The sequence below is a fragment of the Peromyscus eremicus genome, chromosome 13 (assembly GCF_949786415.1).
Source record: "Peromyscus eremicus chromosome 13, PerEre_H2_v1, whole genome shotgun sequence".
In the NCBI taxonomy this organism is placed as follows: domain Eukaryota; kingdom Metazoa; phylum Chordata; class Mammalia; order Rodentia; family Cricetidae; genus Peromyscus; species Peromyscus eremicus.
In genome coordinates this window covers 8,378,466-8,398,531 of record NC_081429.1, presented here as the reverse complement: position 1 = coordinate 8,398,531, position 20,066 = coordinate 8,378,466, and the positions used below count along the sequence as shown (strand labels likewise).

General features: G+C 48.2%; 1 protein-coding gene across 4 annotated transcripts in view; it reads left to right on the top strand.

The window, feature by feature from the left end:
• Positions 1–20,066, top strand: part of Hdac4 (histone deacetylase 4) — a 219,488-nt gene that overhangs the window by 92,016 nt on the left and 107,406 nt on the right. For all 4 annotated transcript variants that reach the window (XM_059278737.1, XM_059278735.1, XM_059278736.1 and 1 more), the window contains exon 3: positions 17,497–17,738. In XM_059278737.1, the coding sequence (XP_059134720.1) occupies positions 17,497–17,738 (242 nt within the window). The remainder of the gene's footprint in view (positions 1–17,496; positions 17,739–20,066) is intronic.

The following is a 20,066-nucleotide window of genomic DNA, read 5'->3' as shown; positions in this document are numbered from 1 at the left end:
TGCCAGAACCTGGAGACAGGAGCTGGTGCAGAGACTATGGGGGGTGCTGCTTACTGCCCCCCCCCCCCAGCTTGCTCAGCCTGCTTTCTTATAGAACCCAGGACCACAGCCCAGAGATGGTACCAGCCACAATTGGATGGGCCTTCCCTATCAAACACTAATTAAGAAAATGCTCTACAGCAGTGGTTCTCCACCTTCCTCATGCTGCGCCCTTTTAATACAGTTCCTCATGGTGTGATGACCCCCGCCATAACATTATTTTCATTGCTACTTCATAACTGCAGTTTTGCTACTGTTAGGAATCATAATGTAAATATCTGTTTTCTGATGGTCTTAGGTGATCCCTTGTGAAGGGATCATTTGACTCCCAGGTTAAGAACTCTTGCTTTACAGGCTTGCCTTCATCCCAGTGTTTTGGAGGCATTCTCTCAATTGGGTTCCCCCCTCTCAGGTGACGTAAGCCCGTGTCACATTGACATAAAATTAGCCAGTACAGCCATCTTGGACCACACTGTGTAGTAGGACCTTCCTCTAAGAAGCATGGGGAAGGGCCCTCCTGAAGATACAGAAGACTATCTCCAGTATTCTGAGCTGAGTTGTATTGTTTGGTGATTTTGACTGTGAGAGCCAGAGTTCTGTGTTTATACCAAATGGATAAAATAAGTTCATTTATAGCTTTCAGAAGTTTTTACTCAAGTTAATTTCTAATAGGTTGGTTTTGAAATGAAATGTATATACATGTGCCAAAACTCAGTAAACTGCACATCTAACATAGGTGGATTTGTTTTAAGCAGGTTTATATATATATGTGTGTGTGTGTGTGTGTGTGTGTGTGTGTATGTATATATATATATATATATATATAAAAGACTGTAAAAGAATAAATTGGTGTAATCCATCTGATATAGAGTATAGAGAAAAAAACAAATGTAAATGTATTTTCTGTGAGAAAGTGTTTTTAAATAAAGCTGCAAGATTGCATGGGATAATGCTAGATGATGTTAACTTGCAAGACTGATCCCACTGTCCCTACCTCTTAAAGCAGTCCCCTACCCCATGGTCACTCGGGCCCATGCTTCTGCAAAAACCCTGGAGGCCACTTCTCAGCTACAGCATTGGGTCCTAGAAACAAAACTAGGTTCTCTAAGAGAGAACAACTGCTTTCCAGAAGACTCTCCATCCCATGATAGCAGCTCAGTGCTTCTGCAGCACTTAGTACGGTCAGAAGGTATAGCTGTGAAACCGGATGGGCATGGGCTGATGCCTAAATCTGGAATCACCAAACTGCCAATGGTAGTTAGGCCTGTGGGTCCTCCTTTCATCTTTCAGGGTCTTCTGCCCCACAAAATTTGCTTTTATGCTGAGGACAGTCCTTTGTTAAGGGCTAGTGTCCTGGCTAGTTTGTTGTCAACCTGACACAAGTTAGAGTTATTTGGAAAGAGGGACTCTTAGTTGAGAAAATGCCTCCATAAGATTGGCCTGTAAGCAGATCTGTAATGTGTTTTCTTAATTAGTGATTGATGGGGGAGTGCCCAGTTCACTGTGAGTGGTGCTACCCCTGAGCAGGAGGTGGTCCTGGGTTGTATAAGAAAGCAGACTGAGCAAGCCAGAGGGAACAAGCCAGTAAGGAGCACATCTCCGTGGCCTCTACATCAGTTCCTGCCATGACTTCTGGGTGATGGATTATAAGCTGTATGATGAAGAAATACGTTGCTTTTGGTCATGGTGTTTTATCACAGCATTAGAAACCCTAACTTAAGACAGTTGGCTTGGCATGTGTCAGGAGTCTTCTGAGGCTGGCCTGCTCATTAGGTCTACTGTACTGGTTTAATTTTTCATGGTAAGAAGCTCCTTCTACATCTTGAGTTCATTCCAGAAATATGAAGATGTTCAATAACATTATCTGAAAGTCATCCGTTTTTCCTTCGCTTTGAGTCTTGGTACATGTAGGATTCATTGTGATCTAGAGCGTGAGTCGAGACAGTTGTGCTCCACAGAAATAGCCCTCTGTGACAGCATGCTCAGTAAGTTTTGTCTTTTGCACAGTCATCTCCAGAGGTTCCTGTCTGTCCCTGGGACTATGTCTCCTACTTTCCTCAAACCAAAAGCCGTGTTTGCTGAGCCTTTGTGGACGATGTTCTTCCTAGCCCTGTCCATGCAGGCAGTTCCAGCGCGGCGGCGGCAGCGGTGGCGACTTCACTTCTGCCTGTCCTCAGTGTGCACTGCTGCTTGGTGGAGCCCTCTCCTGGGAGTCCAGTACGCCGTATAGACTCCAGAGCCAAATTGGCTAATGTCATTGGAGAATTTCGTGGCCCAGCCTGGAATCTTTCTGTCTTTCTCACAGTGCCTTTGTATGGTTCTGTAATGAGGTTTTCCACGCCCTGGTAGGGTACACTAGGGCTCCTCACACTGTGTGTTTCTTTGAAGAGTGTTATTTAAAATGAATGATCATGTGGTTGGAAACTTTTCCGGGAATGCCATGGGAATGATTTTCATGGCAAGATTTTGAAATACTGTCTCAGATTATGGTGATAGTATAGAATTATTTTGCTCCCCACCTTTTTCTTGTCTATCAACCTTGGAATGTTATGTTTTCTAGAAATGTGCCTATTTTACACTGGTTCTAAAATGAATTGGTTTAAATCGCTGCCATATCTGAAGTAACTGGTCTTTTTTTAGCTTCTAATATTTTTATGTGTATATATATATATATATATATATATATATATATATATATGTAAATAAAAATGTTTGTGCAGTGTCTGAGATGGAACCTGAGCCCCAGCACATGGCATGTGCTCACTCACTGCCACATGCCCTGGCTTGTCTCTTAGTTTTTAATTTGTGACTTTTCTTTATTTTCCGAATCCCTGTTATTAGAAGTTTGCCATCTTCTTAGCCATTTCAAAGAATCCATTGTTCTTTGGTTTTTAACTTGGTGTGTGAGCATGCAGTGAATGTTTCTGTCTTCATTCATATATTTATTTTATTTGTTTTTGCATTTGTTCTGATATTGTTTAATTTCTTAATGATAGGTCTAACTTATAAATCTGTATTCTTATTGTCAGAGATGATGTTTCTGCTTTGTTCATTATCCCCCAAGAAAATATCGTCTTTTTGTTTTTTTAAGTGTGTGTGTGTTTGTGTGTTTGTGTGTGCATGCATGCACATGACATACTTGTGGAAGTCAGAAAACATCATGTGGAGTTCATTCTTTTCCTCCACTGTGTGGTTCCAGGAATCAAACTCAGGTCACCAGGTTGTCAGCAAGTGCCTTTCGACACTGTGCTCTGTCTTTTTCTCACATGCACACCTGCTTGCTTGTTTGTTTGTTAGCAGAATCTTGTGATGTAGCCCTGGCCGGCCTGGAACGTGATATATAGACAAGGCTAGCCTTGAACTCAGTCATTCTCCTACTTCTGCCCGCACAGTGCTAGATATGCCACCATGGCCACCAGCACAGGGGTCTTTTGGTCCTAATGCAAGTCGACACCATTGGTACCGTTTTTTGTTGTTGTTGTTGTTGTTGTTGTTGTTGTTGTTGTTGTTGTTGTCGTTGTTGTTTTTTAATGTCCCTGGGGGTATCTGTAAGAGTTTGAGTTTGCTGTTTGCCTCAGGGTCCGGGTAGATGGCTGGTACATACCACAAATTCTGGTCAGTCCATAGGCTTCTCCTCCCTACCTCATTTTATTCTGTGTTCTTGAGATTTATCTGCAGGAAGTGGCTGGTCTTGTAGTGGAATTTTGTGTTTCAGACTTTGCTTGTGTTCAGCCCTGTCTGTCATTTGAAAGGTCTTTATTTCCCGTTGCCTGTCTTTGGAAGTTGGCACCTAGAGACTTGATAGGATCGAGACTGTCTCTGGTAAACTTACTAGATTTAACTGTGTGCTTCTGCCCGGAGGTGGCCAGGTGTGCCTTTCTGAAGTCTGGAGAAGAAGGCCATCTTTCCACTTAGCATCTCCCCTGGTGGCTCTCATCCTACCCCACTCTACGCCCTGTCCCCTTGCTTTCTAGCAGCCACTTGTGCAGCAGCAGTCGTCCCATGGGACCCCAGCTGTGCTGGTGCTTCAGAATTTCCTACCTCACCCCTGCCTGCCTTATGCTTTTCATAGACCTCCTGCTGCCGCCAGGTGTAATGCCTCTGGGTATCTCCTGACCTAGGGAACATGTCCTGTTAGCTTGTTTCTTAGAGCCACCTGTACGTTGCCTTGTTCACACTTGAGTGCCCACAGCTCCTTCGTTGGGGCTTCCATGGCTTACAGCTTCCTGGCTTCAGGCTACACATGTTAGAGCTGCTTCTGTGCTAGTCTCTGCGGTAACCTCTAGTGTAGCAGCTGGTCTCCTTGGTCCCCAGAGGTGAGCTGTGTTCTGGCTCCTGTTTCCATGAAGAGCTCACTTAACACACGGGAGGGGGGGGTCTCTGGCCTTGATTTTGGGGGCTCTGTGGTTTCTTTGTGACACTGTCTTAATGTATTACACTTTCCCACTTGGTTGTGTTTTCTCTGTCTGTAGATGTGTATCTTCCACTTTGGAAATTTTTAGCTGTTGACTTTTTTGAAATCTTGCTTCTCAAGAGTTCTGGCAGATCCAGACTCTGACTCTGGAACCTGAATCCCAGGACTGAGACATATGTTGGCATGCCTCTTCCTGCCATGTGGGATGGCCAGGCAGGGAGACTGAGTGTACAGGGAAGTGAGTGGGTGGACGAGAAAGGAGAGCTGCTCCATGTCCCCAGGCTGTGGAGTCTTGGATGTGCTGTGGGACACTGGAACTCCCAAGAAGCTTTGAGCTTCTGAGATTAGAGGACAGCTTGCCAAGACTTCCCCAGAGCACTTAGGGCCTTCCTTGGGGGCTGCAGAGGAGACTTGGCTGAGTCTGTCCCAGAAAGCAAGGGCTGATACTCAGCATGTCACAGTTCCTAGCTGTTGAAAGAAAAGCCAACTCCCTCATGGTGGGCCTGGGCCTAGGTAGTCCTCAGCCCATTTGTGAGCATGCGTCCAGCATCACAGCGTTGTTCTTTCCCAGACAGGAGTTCTAAGGGCAGCAATGTTGACTGATTTCTTTGGTCAGCAGGTGCCAAGAACCTTCTGGTCACTGTCTTATTCCAGCTATCTGCCCAAAGTCTTCACTCTGTTCTAGAGCCTTTCACACCCTGGCACCTTTCCAGTGGAACTTGATGCATTTAATTTCCTGTTTTCTCGAGTTTCAGGCTGAGTTCCCACTGGGCTATGTTTGCGGTGTAGGACCCTCTGCTTGAACTCAATTTTGAGCACACGACATATTGGCTAGAGGCTGTGGATTGTTCTACAGAGCTGGTTTGGTTTGTGTGGTCTCAGCAAGTCCCAGCCTCACAGAAGCTACTTTACTATGTGCTTCTAGACTATGGCTTCCAGCTCAGCCAGGAATATGAAGGTAGCCTCAATTCTGCTTCTCTTCCCCTCCTTCTCCTACACTACAGAGAGCATTTCATTTCCCAGCAGGGGTGGGCGGTGTTGGACTATATCAGTCTCCCTGACCTCAGACACCTAACCAGGGATTGTAGATTTAGGGCAAGGAAGCCCTTCTTCACTTCTCTAGTGTCTCTGATGCCTGATGAAACTGGAGGGCCCAAGTCCTGCTTACATGAGGTAGGCTGATGAAAAAATTTGCTTCTATGTCCCCTGGCTCTTGGCCACCCCTCACCTGTGTGTTCAGCATATATTATGTGCAGGCAAAGGAACCTGGCTTAAGGCCAGCTGTCTGAGGTGGTCTAGGTAAGGATAGGGTTGTTCCATCCAGGTGTTTGGTGTGTGGTCCTGAGACATAGAGGTGACATGACATGAATTTGGGTCCCCATCTTGAGGGATTCATCATTCTGCAGCTGTCTGGGGTCTCTTGAGATTGGACTGCCTCTGGGAGTCCAGAACATCTCTGCCATCTTTTCTTTTCCTTCCCCTATTTATGCCTGGGATTCAGGCAGCCACCACCATACCTATTAAAGAAAGCAGTCTTTGGATATTCAGCCCCTTGTGTTGGCAAACCTCAGGCTGTTCAAGTTAAAAGCAGCATTAAGGCCAAAGGACACATACTGTTGGTAACTAGAAGGTAGAAAAGACACCTAAAGCATGGTCACTCATTGTGTGTACCAGTCAGACTGCCTGGCTTCTGGATAGTATGTGAATGGAAGGTTCCAGTGTGCCTTTGCCTATTAATTCATGACCCTGTGTCATCCTAAGATAGATTATTAAAAAGGAGGTGGGGAATTCTTTGCAGATCTGTTTCTACGTTCTATGTTTCAGGAGGGCTGCCTACAGGGCATGCTTTCTGGGCCCTGGATGTTGTCTTGGGCCCTCTCTCAGACAGCTCACTGTGCTGCCTGGAGAGCTGGCTGCCCCAGCTGGGCACTGTGTGAGCTGAAAAGTTCCAGCCCTCTTACCTGCATGAGCACTGCTAGATCTAGCTGGATGGCAGCTGGCTGTCCCGCAGGCTGTGTGGGCTTGCCCTGCCCCTGTTCTTGTCAGAATGCTTTCCTTTCATGAATTTATCTAACCAGAAACAGTTCAGTATAACCCTCTGCCCTTCCCAGACTCTCGCAGATATCCCAGCTGCCAGGCTCTCTCTTGTCCTCTTCTTCACCTCTGTGTGGAGAAATGTTTTCTTGACCCACTTTCTAGTTAATAAGTAGCAAGAGGACCCAGGCCTAGCATGTACTGTTCACCAAGAGGCCCATGCTGCCTCTCCTGGTTGCTCCAGAATGGATGGTGCCTACCCCAGAGTGTGTCCTGGTGCAGGGGTGGAGCCAGACCGCATACCAGCGCCAGCTCCATGCTCAGCACTTGTCACAGAAGATCAGTGCTCCTGGTGCTGAAGAGGTGTCCATTATTGCTCCAGTTGACATAGGACAGAGTGTAGTCCTCAGAATCTTGAGCCTAGATTTGAACTCAAACCTGGCTCCAGGGCCCATAACCTGTCACTGCCTTGCCATCTCTGTGCCAGCGTGTCTTCTTGTATCTTAGTTTTATACTGGAAATCTTGCAGAGTAGGTCCCCTGCCTCTAGGCTCTGTGAGTAGTCAGAAGGAACCAGCGCCCAGATGTGGATATAGCCGCTCTCTGGCCTTGTGTTATATGGTTGTCTGCAGGAGGCAAGAGGCCATGGAGGATCACCCCACTGAGTACGGAAGGCACAAACCACAGAGGATCACCTTGTTTGGCAACAGCTGTTTTGGCTCAGTGTGATGAGACTGTCCCTTGTCTGTGGTTTAGTTGGGCCTTTTCTGCCTGGAAGAACGTGTTCTTTAGGAAAATGGTGCAAGTGTGTGAGGTGAGCACTGGCTTGGGGAGAATGAGACAGCAGAGGGAGACACACCTGGTGTTAATTGTAGCCTTTTTTTTTTTTTTTTTTGGTAGTGAAAATAACATTTCAAGGATTCTCTTTTCCACCTCCAGGCTGCAGTAGGGTTGGGCAGGGCTTTCCTGCTGTTCCTGTTCTTCCTAGGGTTGGGTAAGTAGGTGGCTGTTCCTGGGCACAGGAGCTGTTGAGGAAAGAGAATGCACCTTGTGGTCCTCGGGCTTCAGGCTCTTTAGCCCAGCAGTAGTTGAGGATCAGCTTTTGCTTAAGAACAGAACCAAGTCTCAGCTAAAAGGAGGAGCTAGTGGTCAGGAAAAACCTTTAGTGAGGGATTCATCCCTGGTGTTCTTATCATACATCTCTGAGCATTTCTGCTTAAAAAGGGAGCTGTGTAATGGTGGACTGTCGGTTCCAGAACACAGACTCTCAAGCTCTAGGGTACCCAGATTGTGTCAGTGCAATGGGGGCTCCTTGAGGCTAGTTGGCAGCCGTGGTATGGGGCCTGGGCCTGGGCTTGGTTCCTCACCCTGCCCACCCTGAGAACTGCCGCCCTGACTGGGCTATGAGTCCTAGCTATCCCTGGGCTGTACATCTTCCTCAGGATTCCTGATGCCAGTTGTGCATACTGGGGCCTTTTCTGGGCTTGGTGCTGACTAGCTGTGGGCCAATGAGCAACTTACCTCAGCAACGTGTGTTACATTTCTCTGATAGGACACAGTTGCACTGACTCTTGTGGAATCCTTATGCACATGAAAGAAGTCAGTATATACACACATACGGCTTCCAACAGGCCAGCCTACAGGCAGGGCATGGTATGGACCAAGATACCGGGAAGGAAAGGGGGCTGCCTGTACAGCTTTCCTGTTTCCGGCGTGGAGCAGTGTTTCTCATAGGATTGGAGACAGTAGTTTATCTTTCATTACAGAATACAGAAATGTAGGGTGAATCAGTGCCTAGAAAAGTATGCCACCTCTTACTGACTTCCAGAACTGTTCATGGAAGACTCAGCTTAGAGATTACATTTAGCATAAGCTAAATGTGTCTCTCCTGCCCAGTGCCAAATGGAAAACCTTTCCATATGCACACCCACAAATACCTTTCTTTACATTTTGGTTTCAGCTGAAAAGAAAGCAGTACAAAGCATCCCCTGTATCCTCATTTTCTTTTTCCAGCATGTTTTCTCTCCTGGTGAATTGTTAACAAGATTTCTTAGCATTGCATACAAGCATTGCAACAAGGCAAAGAAAGATGGTACAGAAGACCTCCCTGCCTGTGAGGCTCAGGCAACGTTATGTGTTGTGGCTGCTCCCTACAAAACATTCGTGGATGTTTGTCTTGGAAAGTGCTTGTGACATTTCCACCATACCTCCTTCATATATTTGCACCTGCATGCTCACGTGCACGTTAAATAATTGTAATTCCATTTCAGACATCTTTGGGAGAGAAGTTATTGCAGATAAATCAGAATTTTGAGTGGCGTCTAGATAGAGCTTTTCAGTCCTTGTGAGTGATAGTTTTAATAAGTTTTGTGCTCTGAAGTTCCAAGGCAAGATGGAGGTTGAAACATGTGTGTAATTTCGTTCGCTTTAGAGATGTACAAGAGTGAAAGTAAGAAAATAACATGTCCTAAGTCCCAACCCATAATAGCACTCACCGTAATAGCCAGAGTCTAGTTGCTAAACATGTGACCCATGTCAAGGCCAAGACAATTATAAGAAGAGCCAGAACAGGCCATCATGTCCCATCAAAACAGAGCTATTCTGAAACCTTTGTGTTTTAGAACTTGGACCAGCCCCAAGATTCCCTGTGGCTGAGGACAGTACTGTTTAAGTATCTGAGATCTGCAGCTAAGAGAGACTCAGGTCATTAGGACATAAGACATTGTAAAACACACTACCCATACTGCGAGACCATTCATCATTTTTAAAACTTGGCCAAAAAACGGGGGGAGGGGAGTTAAGCACTTGTCCTGCTTTTTTTTTTTTTTTTATAGTAAAGAACCCATCAAGCTCATGAAGAAGCAGCTGTAGAACCAGAAGAGTGCTATTGGCAGCAGGCATGGTTAGTGCTAACACCCACCTGGGCTGTCCCAGTCGCCTGTCACCAGGCTCTCCGGCTCTTGCTGGAAAATCAGCCAAATCTGCCAGGCCGTAAGAACATACAGTTGACAGAAAGCCAGGGCCGGGAGTTCATTGATCCAGGCAAGTGTCATCAGTAGAGCTATAGGGCAGATAGCCAGTGTTTCTGGCTGGTGTGTGTGGATGTGAGTGTGTGTGAGTGTGTGTGTGTGTGTGTGTGTGTTCTCTAGTAGTGCTTGACCTTACTGGGCCCTGATTGAAACAGAGCATAAACCCATTTTTGGGCAACAGGATAACAATGGAATTCTTATTAATTTATTTGGATATCGTACATGTCTGTTCTCTCCTTCCACCATGTGGGTTCTGGTGCTGGAACTCAGCTCTTCACGTCCACCCACTAAGCCATTCACTGGCCTTGCTTTGTGTGCTTTTGAAATTGCCCCAGACACTTAAAGATGAACATTCTAGGGAAGGATCATAAACCAGCAAGGGTGAGAGGGCCACAAGGGACACATCCAGAAATGTGGAAAGCAGGTTTGGGAAACCTCAGCGTACCTGGCAGACCCAAAACCAGATCCCTCTGCAGAGCACAGAGTGCTAGTGCCACAGAGTGCCTTTCCCCCAGGAAAAGGGATGAGGGAACCTGGTGATGTGGAGGCAGAACCCCCCCCCCCCCTTTGCTGTGCTGGATGGTACTGCTTCCCTTTTGAGGTGTCCATTGAAGGTTTGTTGGCTACAAACTATGACCAGAGGTCCTCTGCCTAGGGACACAGTTGAGTTGAGGACTTGGATATATAACTAGAACAGGGACCCAGGTCACTCTGACCCAGGTCAGAGGCTTCCAAGGCTCAGCCTTTGTTCTCCAGGGCTGAAATAGGAACGGTCCTTTCTAGCCTTGGAGCAGAGGCCATAGCAACAAATTGGGGCTCTCTAGCTGATGCCCTCTGAGAAGCTCAGTGTGAGAATCCACTCAGTTCTCTTCTACCTGAGACAGGTGGCCCAGGCCAGACTGGGAAGCAGGGGACTGCTGAGAAAAGGACACTCCCATGATTTACCTGGGCTGTTCCATGCCCCCAAACCGCTGTGGGACTGGACAGCGTAAACGCCTGGGAGTGATTGTTCTTTAAATGTGGCTATGTGGTTTATCAAAGGTAAAATAGTGGAAATAATGAAAACCTTCAAAAGGTGGGGATATACATTTAAAGAAATCCCATTAGGTATAAGGAAAAAGGAGGAAGCTAGGAGTAAATGGAAAAGAGAGATAGGGTTTTCAGGTAACTCATTATTATGCCTGTGAAGATGTAGAAAATAGGTGGTTTTGAATGAATTGACCCAGAGTGACCCTGAAATACCCATGGGCAATGTCCCTCAGCTGGTGAGCAGCACTGAGCACTGAAGGACCAGGGAGGTCTCTGCACAGGATATAGAGCTTGAGAACAGGGAGCCCAAGTAGGTGGTCTCAGCACATCAGGGGGAAAAAAGTCCCAACTCAGGGTCCAGATAAGATGGTTTCCTGTTCTCAGTGGCAGATTCTACAGTAAGAAGACATGGCTCATCATTGTCTTCACATTTCTGAAGGGATGGTTTTCAGTCTGGAGTGCTGTCCATAGCCAAAGGAAGAGACCTCAGCCACATTGTCACACATGTGGGAGCACCTCTGGAACCTCCTCTTCAAAGTCAGGTTGGGTCTGAGTTCCTGCAGCATGAGAAGAAACCAAGAGCAAGAAGTGTAACAGAAGTGATGGGAGAATACCGTAGGATTTGGAAATGATGGGGAAGGCAAATCTTGGTAGGAAGTTGTGCAGGAGCCCGGGATGCCTGGCCACATGGGAGCAAGTGGACCTTTAAAGACAGGCATTTCTGTGGCTTGCCTGCTGCTGCTGCTGCTGCTGCTGCTGCTGCTGCTGCTGCTGCTGCTCTCTTAAGGACTGGGTACCCAGCTGAGTCTGTGTAGACCTATTTTGAACCACATCATTCCACCTACTCTTTGCCCCGCCACCTCAGTTACCTGAGGACACTGCTTCCTCTGAGGGCCTTCCTCAGAGGCTGCTCAGCTGCACCTGAGTCCTAGAGTGGCCGTGGGACAGGGAGAAGAGCAATGCTGTGCAACTTGCTTCCTGGATCATGGGAAGTCCTCCTGAGTCCCCAACAGACACAGCGCTGGGCAGTCCTTGCTTCTTGGCGTCACTCATATACTTGCCCCAGATAGGCCTTAGTCATTTGTCCTAGACGGTTGGGCTCCAAAGAACTCTTCAAGCTTAGCCTGTCATGTGTCAGTGTATCTCACTCAGGCCCAGTGCCTGTATTCTGACCAGAGAGAGACTACACTTTCGGGATTGCCTGTGCCACAGAGGAGCAAGAGGGGAGGTTCGTGGGGTTCCCAGGGACTCAGTGAGAGAGACTGTGCTGAGGTGGCACGTTACCTGTGTTCCTTTTTGTCTTTTGCTTGATGACTGTGCCCTTGGGTGTGGATGACACGCCAGTGTCCTCACCCTCCCTTCTCCCACCCTGACTCTCCCCCCACCCTCATACAGGCAGATGTCAGTGAGAGGAAGTCATGGTTACATAGTTGAAATATCTATTATTTTTCCCTGGAGCTGAATGAGTTATTCTTTACTGAGGCGACCCTCGACTCTGGTATATTTCCTGAACAGTGCTGCTTTCATTCCGTGTCTGTGTGATGGTGTGAAATGGTGTCAGGGAAGGAGGAGTGACCCGCGTAATGGAAAGCAGGATCTGGGAGGGAGAGCTGGAGGCTTTTCCTGTAGGAGGGCTTGCTCCCAGCAGACCTGCCTTTCTCCTTGGAGCACTGAATGTGGTCTTTGTGTCCTCACTGACGTCATAGGTCCAATTGTATTGATAAGCTTTTCAAAGCACAGCCTATGGAGGGGTTTTCAGCCCTCCATAGAATATTCCTGAGAATACAGGCGGTTTTGTTTTGATGCTGCATTCCTTAAGAAGAGAGGATTTCGTTTTCTTCTCCTGGAGCCCTGGGTCAAAAGCACCAGCAGCCTCTGTTAGGAACTTGTGGCATTTCCAGTGGTTTTGATACAGAAATAGCACAAGTCATTCTTGACGCAACCGCCAGTGCCATGCTCTCATGAGTGAATGGGACCATGGCCTCAGTCTCTGCAGCTGGCACTTGAACAGGGCTACAGCCATGCCTCTTGGCCTCCTGATGATGGCTGTGGGGATGGGCAGGCCATGTTCTCAGGAGCCCTTGGCCAAGTCTCCTTGCCTGTGTGGGTTCCCGGCCTCATTTTGTATCTGCCAAGGTGGCCTTACTTGAGAGGAAACAATAACAGTAGTTAAGTTATGGGATGTGAGTCGCAGGTAACAAGGGGCCTTTGATCTACTTCCTCTCAGCTTCTGTAGCCAAGAATGGAGTTCTGATTGGCATTTCACGATGCAGGTCCAGGCAGTCTTTCGGTCCCTTCCCAGCACTCAGTGTAACAAGGAAGTGCTTTTTGGAGCTCACTGGCAGACTCCACTGAAGACAGTGCTGACTCCCAGCACCACCCTCTCTGCTCTTCATGTCCCAACAGTTGAGACTGGGCCCATTGTGGATTTGAGGGGGGGGGGGGGGTCTCAGTGGACTCTCACGTGGGTCTTGCTGGCTTCGTGGTGCTTGGACTGTGGGAGAGATCTCCCTCTCTCTTCAACCCTCCAGTGAAGGTACCCTCCAGAGACCTGTAGTCCACACAGAGCCCAGAACAGGAGAGCTTGGAACTAGCCCTGCCCTTGGCTTCTTCCTCTTTAGCTGTTGGGCTGCTGGAAGTTAGGGAATGGGGGCTGGCCATCATGCATTTCATGCGTAAGGGATTGGAAAAGAAGATCTGGGCAGAAACTGACCTTTGGGATACATGGTACTTGTACAGAAAGGTCAGATACCTGTGGGGCAGTAAACATGGATGACGCTTGAGTGAAGAGGAGGTCCAGCAGTCTTAACTTGTTCATCCTGTGTGGTGGGCATGGTACCATTCCACTCACCTTTCAGTCTGGCTTACACATTTAGGGCACCTTAAATACTCAGGGTTACACTTCAATTACAGCTTTAAAAATAGTGCCTGAGGAACTAAAACATCAGTAAATTGAGCATATTGAGTAAAGAAGCAACAAAATTCAAAACAAACAATACGATCTGCCCTACCCTGTCCTCAGCTTTAGTTTGTTATGATAAAGCTATGTTCAGTGCATGGTAAGCACCTTCAGAGTCCCCTCTCCCCCGCTCCTCTTCAAAGAGTATGCCCTGCCCACATTCGGAGAACCCCGAGGACCCCTTTGCATTACTTGGTGGGGTGCTGGCCAGCTTTGACCTGCACGCAGCTCAGGAGCTGTACTGCCTGTGTTGCAATGGGAAGAGTATCAGTGCTGTGTAGCTGGCCTCTGATTGAAGAGAGGTTCACTTGTTACCACACTCACAGTAATATCCTTTGGACCAAGTGTGAAGAGCTTTCCTTGTAACAGGCTCTAAGGCCAGCCTCAGGGCCTAAGAACTACTATGGAAATTGTCCCAGCTGGCCGTCATTCTGCCCTATGACTGAGGTGGAGCTGCTGAGCAGCTCAGTCTGGCCACTGCCTGGAGCTACGCGTCCCATCCCCAGCTGCCCTCTGCACACTCTGCCCTGCCAGTCCCTAAGCATTCAGTTTTGTACCTACTGTGCCCCACAGAGGCCAGAGGAAGGGGTTAGATCCCTTGGAGCTGGAGTTATAGGCAGTTGTGAGCCACTTAGCATGGGTGTTGGAAACTGAACTCTGGTCCTTTAGAAGAGCAGCAAGTATGTTTAACCTCTGAGTCACCTCTCCAGCCCCACCATCATTGTTACCAGTATATGGATACATTAGTAGAAATGATTGGCCTATCATGTTCTTGAAGTTAACCAAAGCAGTCCTTTTAAAGGTTGTATATTTGGTTTTTTTAAAGAGATGCTAGGCATGCCTAATGGTACCCCTCTGTGAAAATTAGAAATGGGCAGATAGCATGCTCTTGTGTCCAGCATCTTTGATACAACCTTGTTAATATGTAAGATCGTAGGTCATGTCAGCAAAATTATAGCAGGAGTCACACCTGCCCTCTCCCCCAGAGCCAAGTGAAGTAATACAGGAAAAGATAGTTTACAAGCTGTGAGACAGTGTCATGGTTTCATTAATTTTTCATGTGTTTTTATTTAAACTAAACTATCCTGTTTAACTAGACATTAAGAATATATAATTGATTAATTATAGGCTAGTTTTCACTCCTAGCCAATTCATATTCTAAAATAAAGTGGCCACAGACTAAGCCCATCAGGGACCATATGTGTGTATAACTAAGAAAGATGATGTGACTTCTCCTAGGCAGTCAGAGGCAGACTAACCAGCTTGCGGCAGTCTCATTTAACCGAGAGATTGACAGGTTCAAGGCTGTGAGTTCAAACTGGAGGACAGGTAAAACCCCAGCAAGATGCACCTGCAGTTACCTACCGTTAAGTCGGACAGCACAGCCAGCCCTGAGGAAGGAGCTCGGCCTGAGTCTCCTTCAGGAAGTGGTCCCTTTAATTCCTTATCCTCTACAGTGTCTTATCCTTAAAAGAGAAACTGAGTAAACATGGAAACAAGGTTGTTCTATAAAACCTGCATTATTTGTATTTTTCCATCTTGTTTCGTTTTATAATAAAAGAGATCAAAAAGGACAAAAAGGAAAGATAAGTAATCCAGTCTTTGTTCCTGTGTGAGAGAGAAAACCCCCGCCCATGGTGCAAGCATATAGCAAATAAAAAGCTTGAGCCAAGGTACAGAAAGCAAACATCTCTGTAAGTAGCCGGAGCCTTGCCTCCCTGATGAGGAGGAGCAGAAGTCTTGGCTAAGCTTCACTGAACTTGGTAGGAGCAGGTAGCTCATGGGCGTCTGCGGGGGTTTTATTGGACATGAAGATCTCCAGTTGCCTTACACTTGCTTGGACTTCTTGTGGCTGGGCAGGCTGCTGTCTCAAGGCCCGGATATTTCTTGGGTTCTTTCTGCTCCTACCCCTCTGTCAGTCTAGCCCTGGAGGATTTAGTGGTGACCACAGGGCCAGATCCCAAGCCAGGGTGGTACAGGGACATGGGATGGGAAGATGGTGATTTTCATCGAGGAACCCAAAAGGGTCTGCAGTATGGCTATCCCCCTCCCTCTTTGGTCCCATCCTGTACTCTCCAGGGCAGCTGTATCTTGAGGCAGAAAACCAGGGTTCTGGTGACTGTTAGATCTCTTCTCAGCCTTACCCTAGAAGGACAAGAAAGAGTCCTGGGACCAGGGATCCAGTCATTTGACCACTAAGGCCAGCTTTGGGAGTTGCTGTGTGGGAGTGGCTACAGGGGACCAATAGAAACAAGCACCTTTCTTACTCAAGTCTGTGGGCTCAAGATTGTCAAATATGGTTTATAAACCTAGGAAGAGGGCTTCAGGCAGGTGTTGGTCCAAGACCATCCTGTATCTGTGAGTAGAAAGCCCTAAGAATTTAGCAAGAAGCAAGGGTACAGGATAGCCACTGTTAGAGGACTCTAGTCAAGGCGAAGTCCATAAGGGCCAGGAGCTGACCGTTAGGCACCTGCCACCAGTGTTGCACTTGAACTTCTCTCTAAACTTGAGTCCCTTCCAGGGGACAGCGTTCTTGCCTCCTTCCCTTGGACTCAGTGCTTGTGTGTGGGCACACGAGGCAGTGGGGAGGGGCTTCCTGGAGGTAGGGTCCACAGAGCCTTTGCCCTAACCCAGTGACTGTCTTCAGAGCAGCCTGTTGACGGCTGCTGTATGGAAGCGCTCCACAGTGCTGGGAACTTTCTAGCTCCACAGGAGCCCCATGCATGACACACTGCTCATAACCGCCTGTGACAGGAGAGGGGCTGCTTCATCAAGTTGGACACTTACTCTTTTATCATTAATTATGGTTTAAAAATTTTGTGTAGCCGGGCGGTGGTGGCGCACGCCTTTAATCCCAGCACTCGGGAGGCAGAGCCAGGTGGATCTCTGTGAGTTCGAGGCCAGCCTGGTCTCCAAAGCGAGTTCCAGGAAAGGCGCAAAGCTACACAGAGAAACCCTGTCTCGAAAAACCAAAAAAAAAAAAAAAAAAAAAAAATTGTGTACCTGCACATGTGCATTTGGGGGTGGGTGGGTAGGTCATGCATGCTGTGGCACACTTGTAAAAGTTAGAGGATAGCTTTCAAGAGTTGGTTCTGCACTTCCATTGTGTGGGTGCTGGGGACTGAACTCAAGTTGTCAGGCATGGTGGCAGGTGCCTTTGCTCAATCACTTATCCATCTCCCTGAACCTGTGTTGATAATTGAAAACTTACCTTTCCTCCACATTGTTTCTCTTGCTTTAATTTGCAATTAATTTTGTAAGAACTGAGACTGACTCAGCTTCTGCTTTAAATCAGAATCGTGGTGGCCTCTCCTTGGCAGAACATGGGCAGTGTGAGTGCAGAAGCCACACTGATGAATGCTCATGCTGCCCGCCAGGAGCACACTTTATTGGCTGCAGTCGGTTGGGTAAACATGTTTTTCAAGAGGGTGCTTATTTTACCATGGCAACAGGCTCTCCGCTTGAGTGTCTATCTGGACCACTTCTATGGCACACACTGTTCTTGAGGCTCATACATAGCTCTGCAGTGGCTTCATTAGGAGAAGGGGCAGAAACAAAGTACAGGCGGTTTACCCATCCAAGTACGGACACTTGGCTCCTTGCATGGCTAAGCGGAGCCTTTTACTGTAGTTTCCCTTTATTGACTTTTCAATATGACGTCAGGTGGGCCATTAGGTTTGCAATAGGGTCCCTTGAGAGTGGGGCCCTCCACTTTGGCAAAGGATAGAGAGTAAGAACTCCATGCAAGTGTGTCTCCTGGCCAGATCTGCCACTGCCCTGAGATCTTTGTGCTTGAGGACAGAGCCCCGGGATTCCCTGAGCTTTGTGCTTTGAGCCTGTCAGGCCATTGGCCAAGGGACACCAGATGCCCTTTGAGCCACCAACATCCCATGATAGTTGCCATCTAGGCTTTACAGGGAAGAAGGACCCAGACCCCAGGGCTAGCCTTGCTGCCTCAGTGACCCATTCTCCCATGTTGTGCTCTCTCCACAGTGGACGTGGCTGCGGCGCTGCCTCTGCAAGTGGCCCCTGCAGCAGTACCCATGGACCTGCGCCTGGACCACCAGTTCTCTCTGCCCTTGGAACCCGCACTGCGGGAGCAGCAGCTGCAGCAGGAGCTTCTAGCACTGAAGCAGAAGCAGCAGATCCAGCGGCAGATCCTCATTGCTGAGTTCCAGCGTCAGCACGAGCAGCTGTCCCGGCAACATGAGGCCCAGCTGCATGAACACATCAAGGTGAGCAGCATCCTTGGGCTCTGTGTCATACCTGTCCTTCTCTCCAGAGTCTGTTTACCTGTGGAGTGCTGAGACATGTGGACCAGCTACCCCTGGGTGACCCCTGCTTCTTCCCCATGGTTGGTGTGATTTCATCTAGTGCTGAGGTGTGGACAGGTGACAGCTGTTCTTTCTGTGCCCAGGATGGGCAGCACCCATCTGGTGCTTAGACCCATGGACCAGGCAGGTACCTTCTGGGTGACACCTGCTCCTTCTGTCCTCAGGATTGGGATCATCCATGGAATGCTAAGACCTGAGAACCAGATAACCTCTGGGTGGCACGTGATTCCTTCTGTCCCCAAGAAGGACCCAGAGTGTCAAGATCCAGGAACCAGGTGACCCTCACCATAAGATTGCTGTAAATGTCCTAGGCCTTATTTCTCCTACAGAGGACACAGGAACTCATGGTGTAGAAGTTTTTTTCTAAAAGTGCATACCCATAAGAAAATGGCCCCAAATGGTGGGCACCTCAGAGGACTCAGGGTTCATTGTGGTTTTCGTCAGGTTTTCCCATTGACTTTTCATAATTAAACGCCCCCACCCAAAAAAAGAAAAAGAACAAGGAAGAAAAAACTGTTAACGAAGACCTTTTTAATGCTTACTCTCTATAGTTCCTCAATCTGATCCCAGAATTTAAATTAAATAAGTGGAAAGAAATATGCATGTAGATGTTATATGGTGAGGCTATAAGGCCAGGAATGTCTCTACTAAGAACCACATGTTGAGCCACACTGTCCAGTAGAAACTATATCTGCAGTAGTCACATTAAAGCAAAAAGCCTCCCATACCAGTTGTACAAGTTGCCCACAGCTGTGTAACAGAATCATCCAACACATCACGGTTTCAGCAACAGTGTTTTCTGCAGGTCAGGGATTCAGGAACAGCCACTGGGTCCTGCCCTGAGTCTCATTTGATTGCACTGTGTTGGTCAGGGTAGTCTCATCTGAGGCCTAGCTGGGCTCGGAATGGAGGATGTATGGTGGCTACTCACTTCCCAGCAGTGCTTTCCCAGAACCACCTTACCCACCCAGTAGGACCAAGATGGCGCTCCAGCATCTAAGACCCCTGAGCCTGGATTGGCACTAATCACCTCTGCAGTGCTGCCATCACCAGAGCAGTCTCATAAACCATGGAGGGTCCTGGGCAATGACTTCTGTCTGTAGGTCATGGTGTGGATTGCTGAGGAGGATGCACAAGGCTGTTCTTGGTTCAGATAACACATTATGGAGCCCTACCTGCCCTGGTGAGCAGGCCCAGCAGCAACCCTGGTTCCCCTTTTAGGAATGTGTGTGCTAAGAACATTGTCTTGCTTGGGCCTTATAAGAAAAGAGGATCTAGGAAACCTCACTCAGGGCTCTGAGAGCTGTCTACAAGGAGGCCAGGGTCTTTGGTATTTTGATGTTTGCTCTGTTAAATGTCCTGGGATGTAGGGCTGTTGCTGCTGCTCCTGCTGCTGCTCTGTTGTCTTGGGTTGGGGGGTGGGGGCAGCTAGTTAAGGACTCCATCAGCACTAGGCTCTTCACACTCCCAATCCTTTCCTGCCTGGTAGGAGAGGCCAACATCAGGCCAAGGGAAGAAAGCCTTGCTGACAGTTGCCCAGTGCTCTGCTCTGGATGGCCAGGCCCACTTCCCATGGGGCCGTGTTTTCCAGGACCAGGAGCTAGGTGTTTGAGACTGGCCTCAGCCAGGGGCCATATGCCAGCTGGAAAACAGTAGAAGTCATTCCAGGTAATGGCACCCAGTGACCCTGATGTGCCAGCTGACAGAATGCCTCCTCACCAAGCTGCTTGTCTTAGTCTCTGCACGAGCCATAGCCTTACATGTCTCTTAAAGGCAACTTAAAACCAAAGTCTTAGCTTTTCATGTCCTGTGTGGCCAGCCCTCAGGGCTCCTGGCAGCAGCCTCCTGACCCAGTGTCGTCATGACCCCGTCTCACCGTCTGTCCCCTCCCTGTGCTTCCAGGTCTTGCTGCTGCACTGCACCTCTGGACAGGCCTGTAGGATGTCTGTCCTGTAACCTTGAGCTTTTGCTGTGCTTTGGAGATCCTGTCCCAGAGGCTGGTACTATAGTCAGGTTTCTGGGCCTAAGTCCCTTCCTGAAGGATGGCCCTGAACACAGGGGCACTCTGCCAGGGATAGCGTAGGCTAATTCCAGGCATTTGGGTGGTGAGAATGAGGGCAGGCCAAAAGTCCTCTCTGTCCTCAGAGTAAGCAATAGAGTGCGCCCCGTGGCATGAGACACAGGTTCAGGGATGTAGACCTCAGCTGGACACAGCCTAACTGTCCTGGC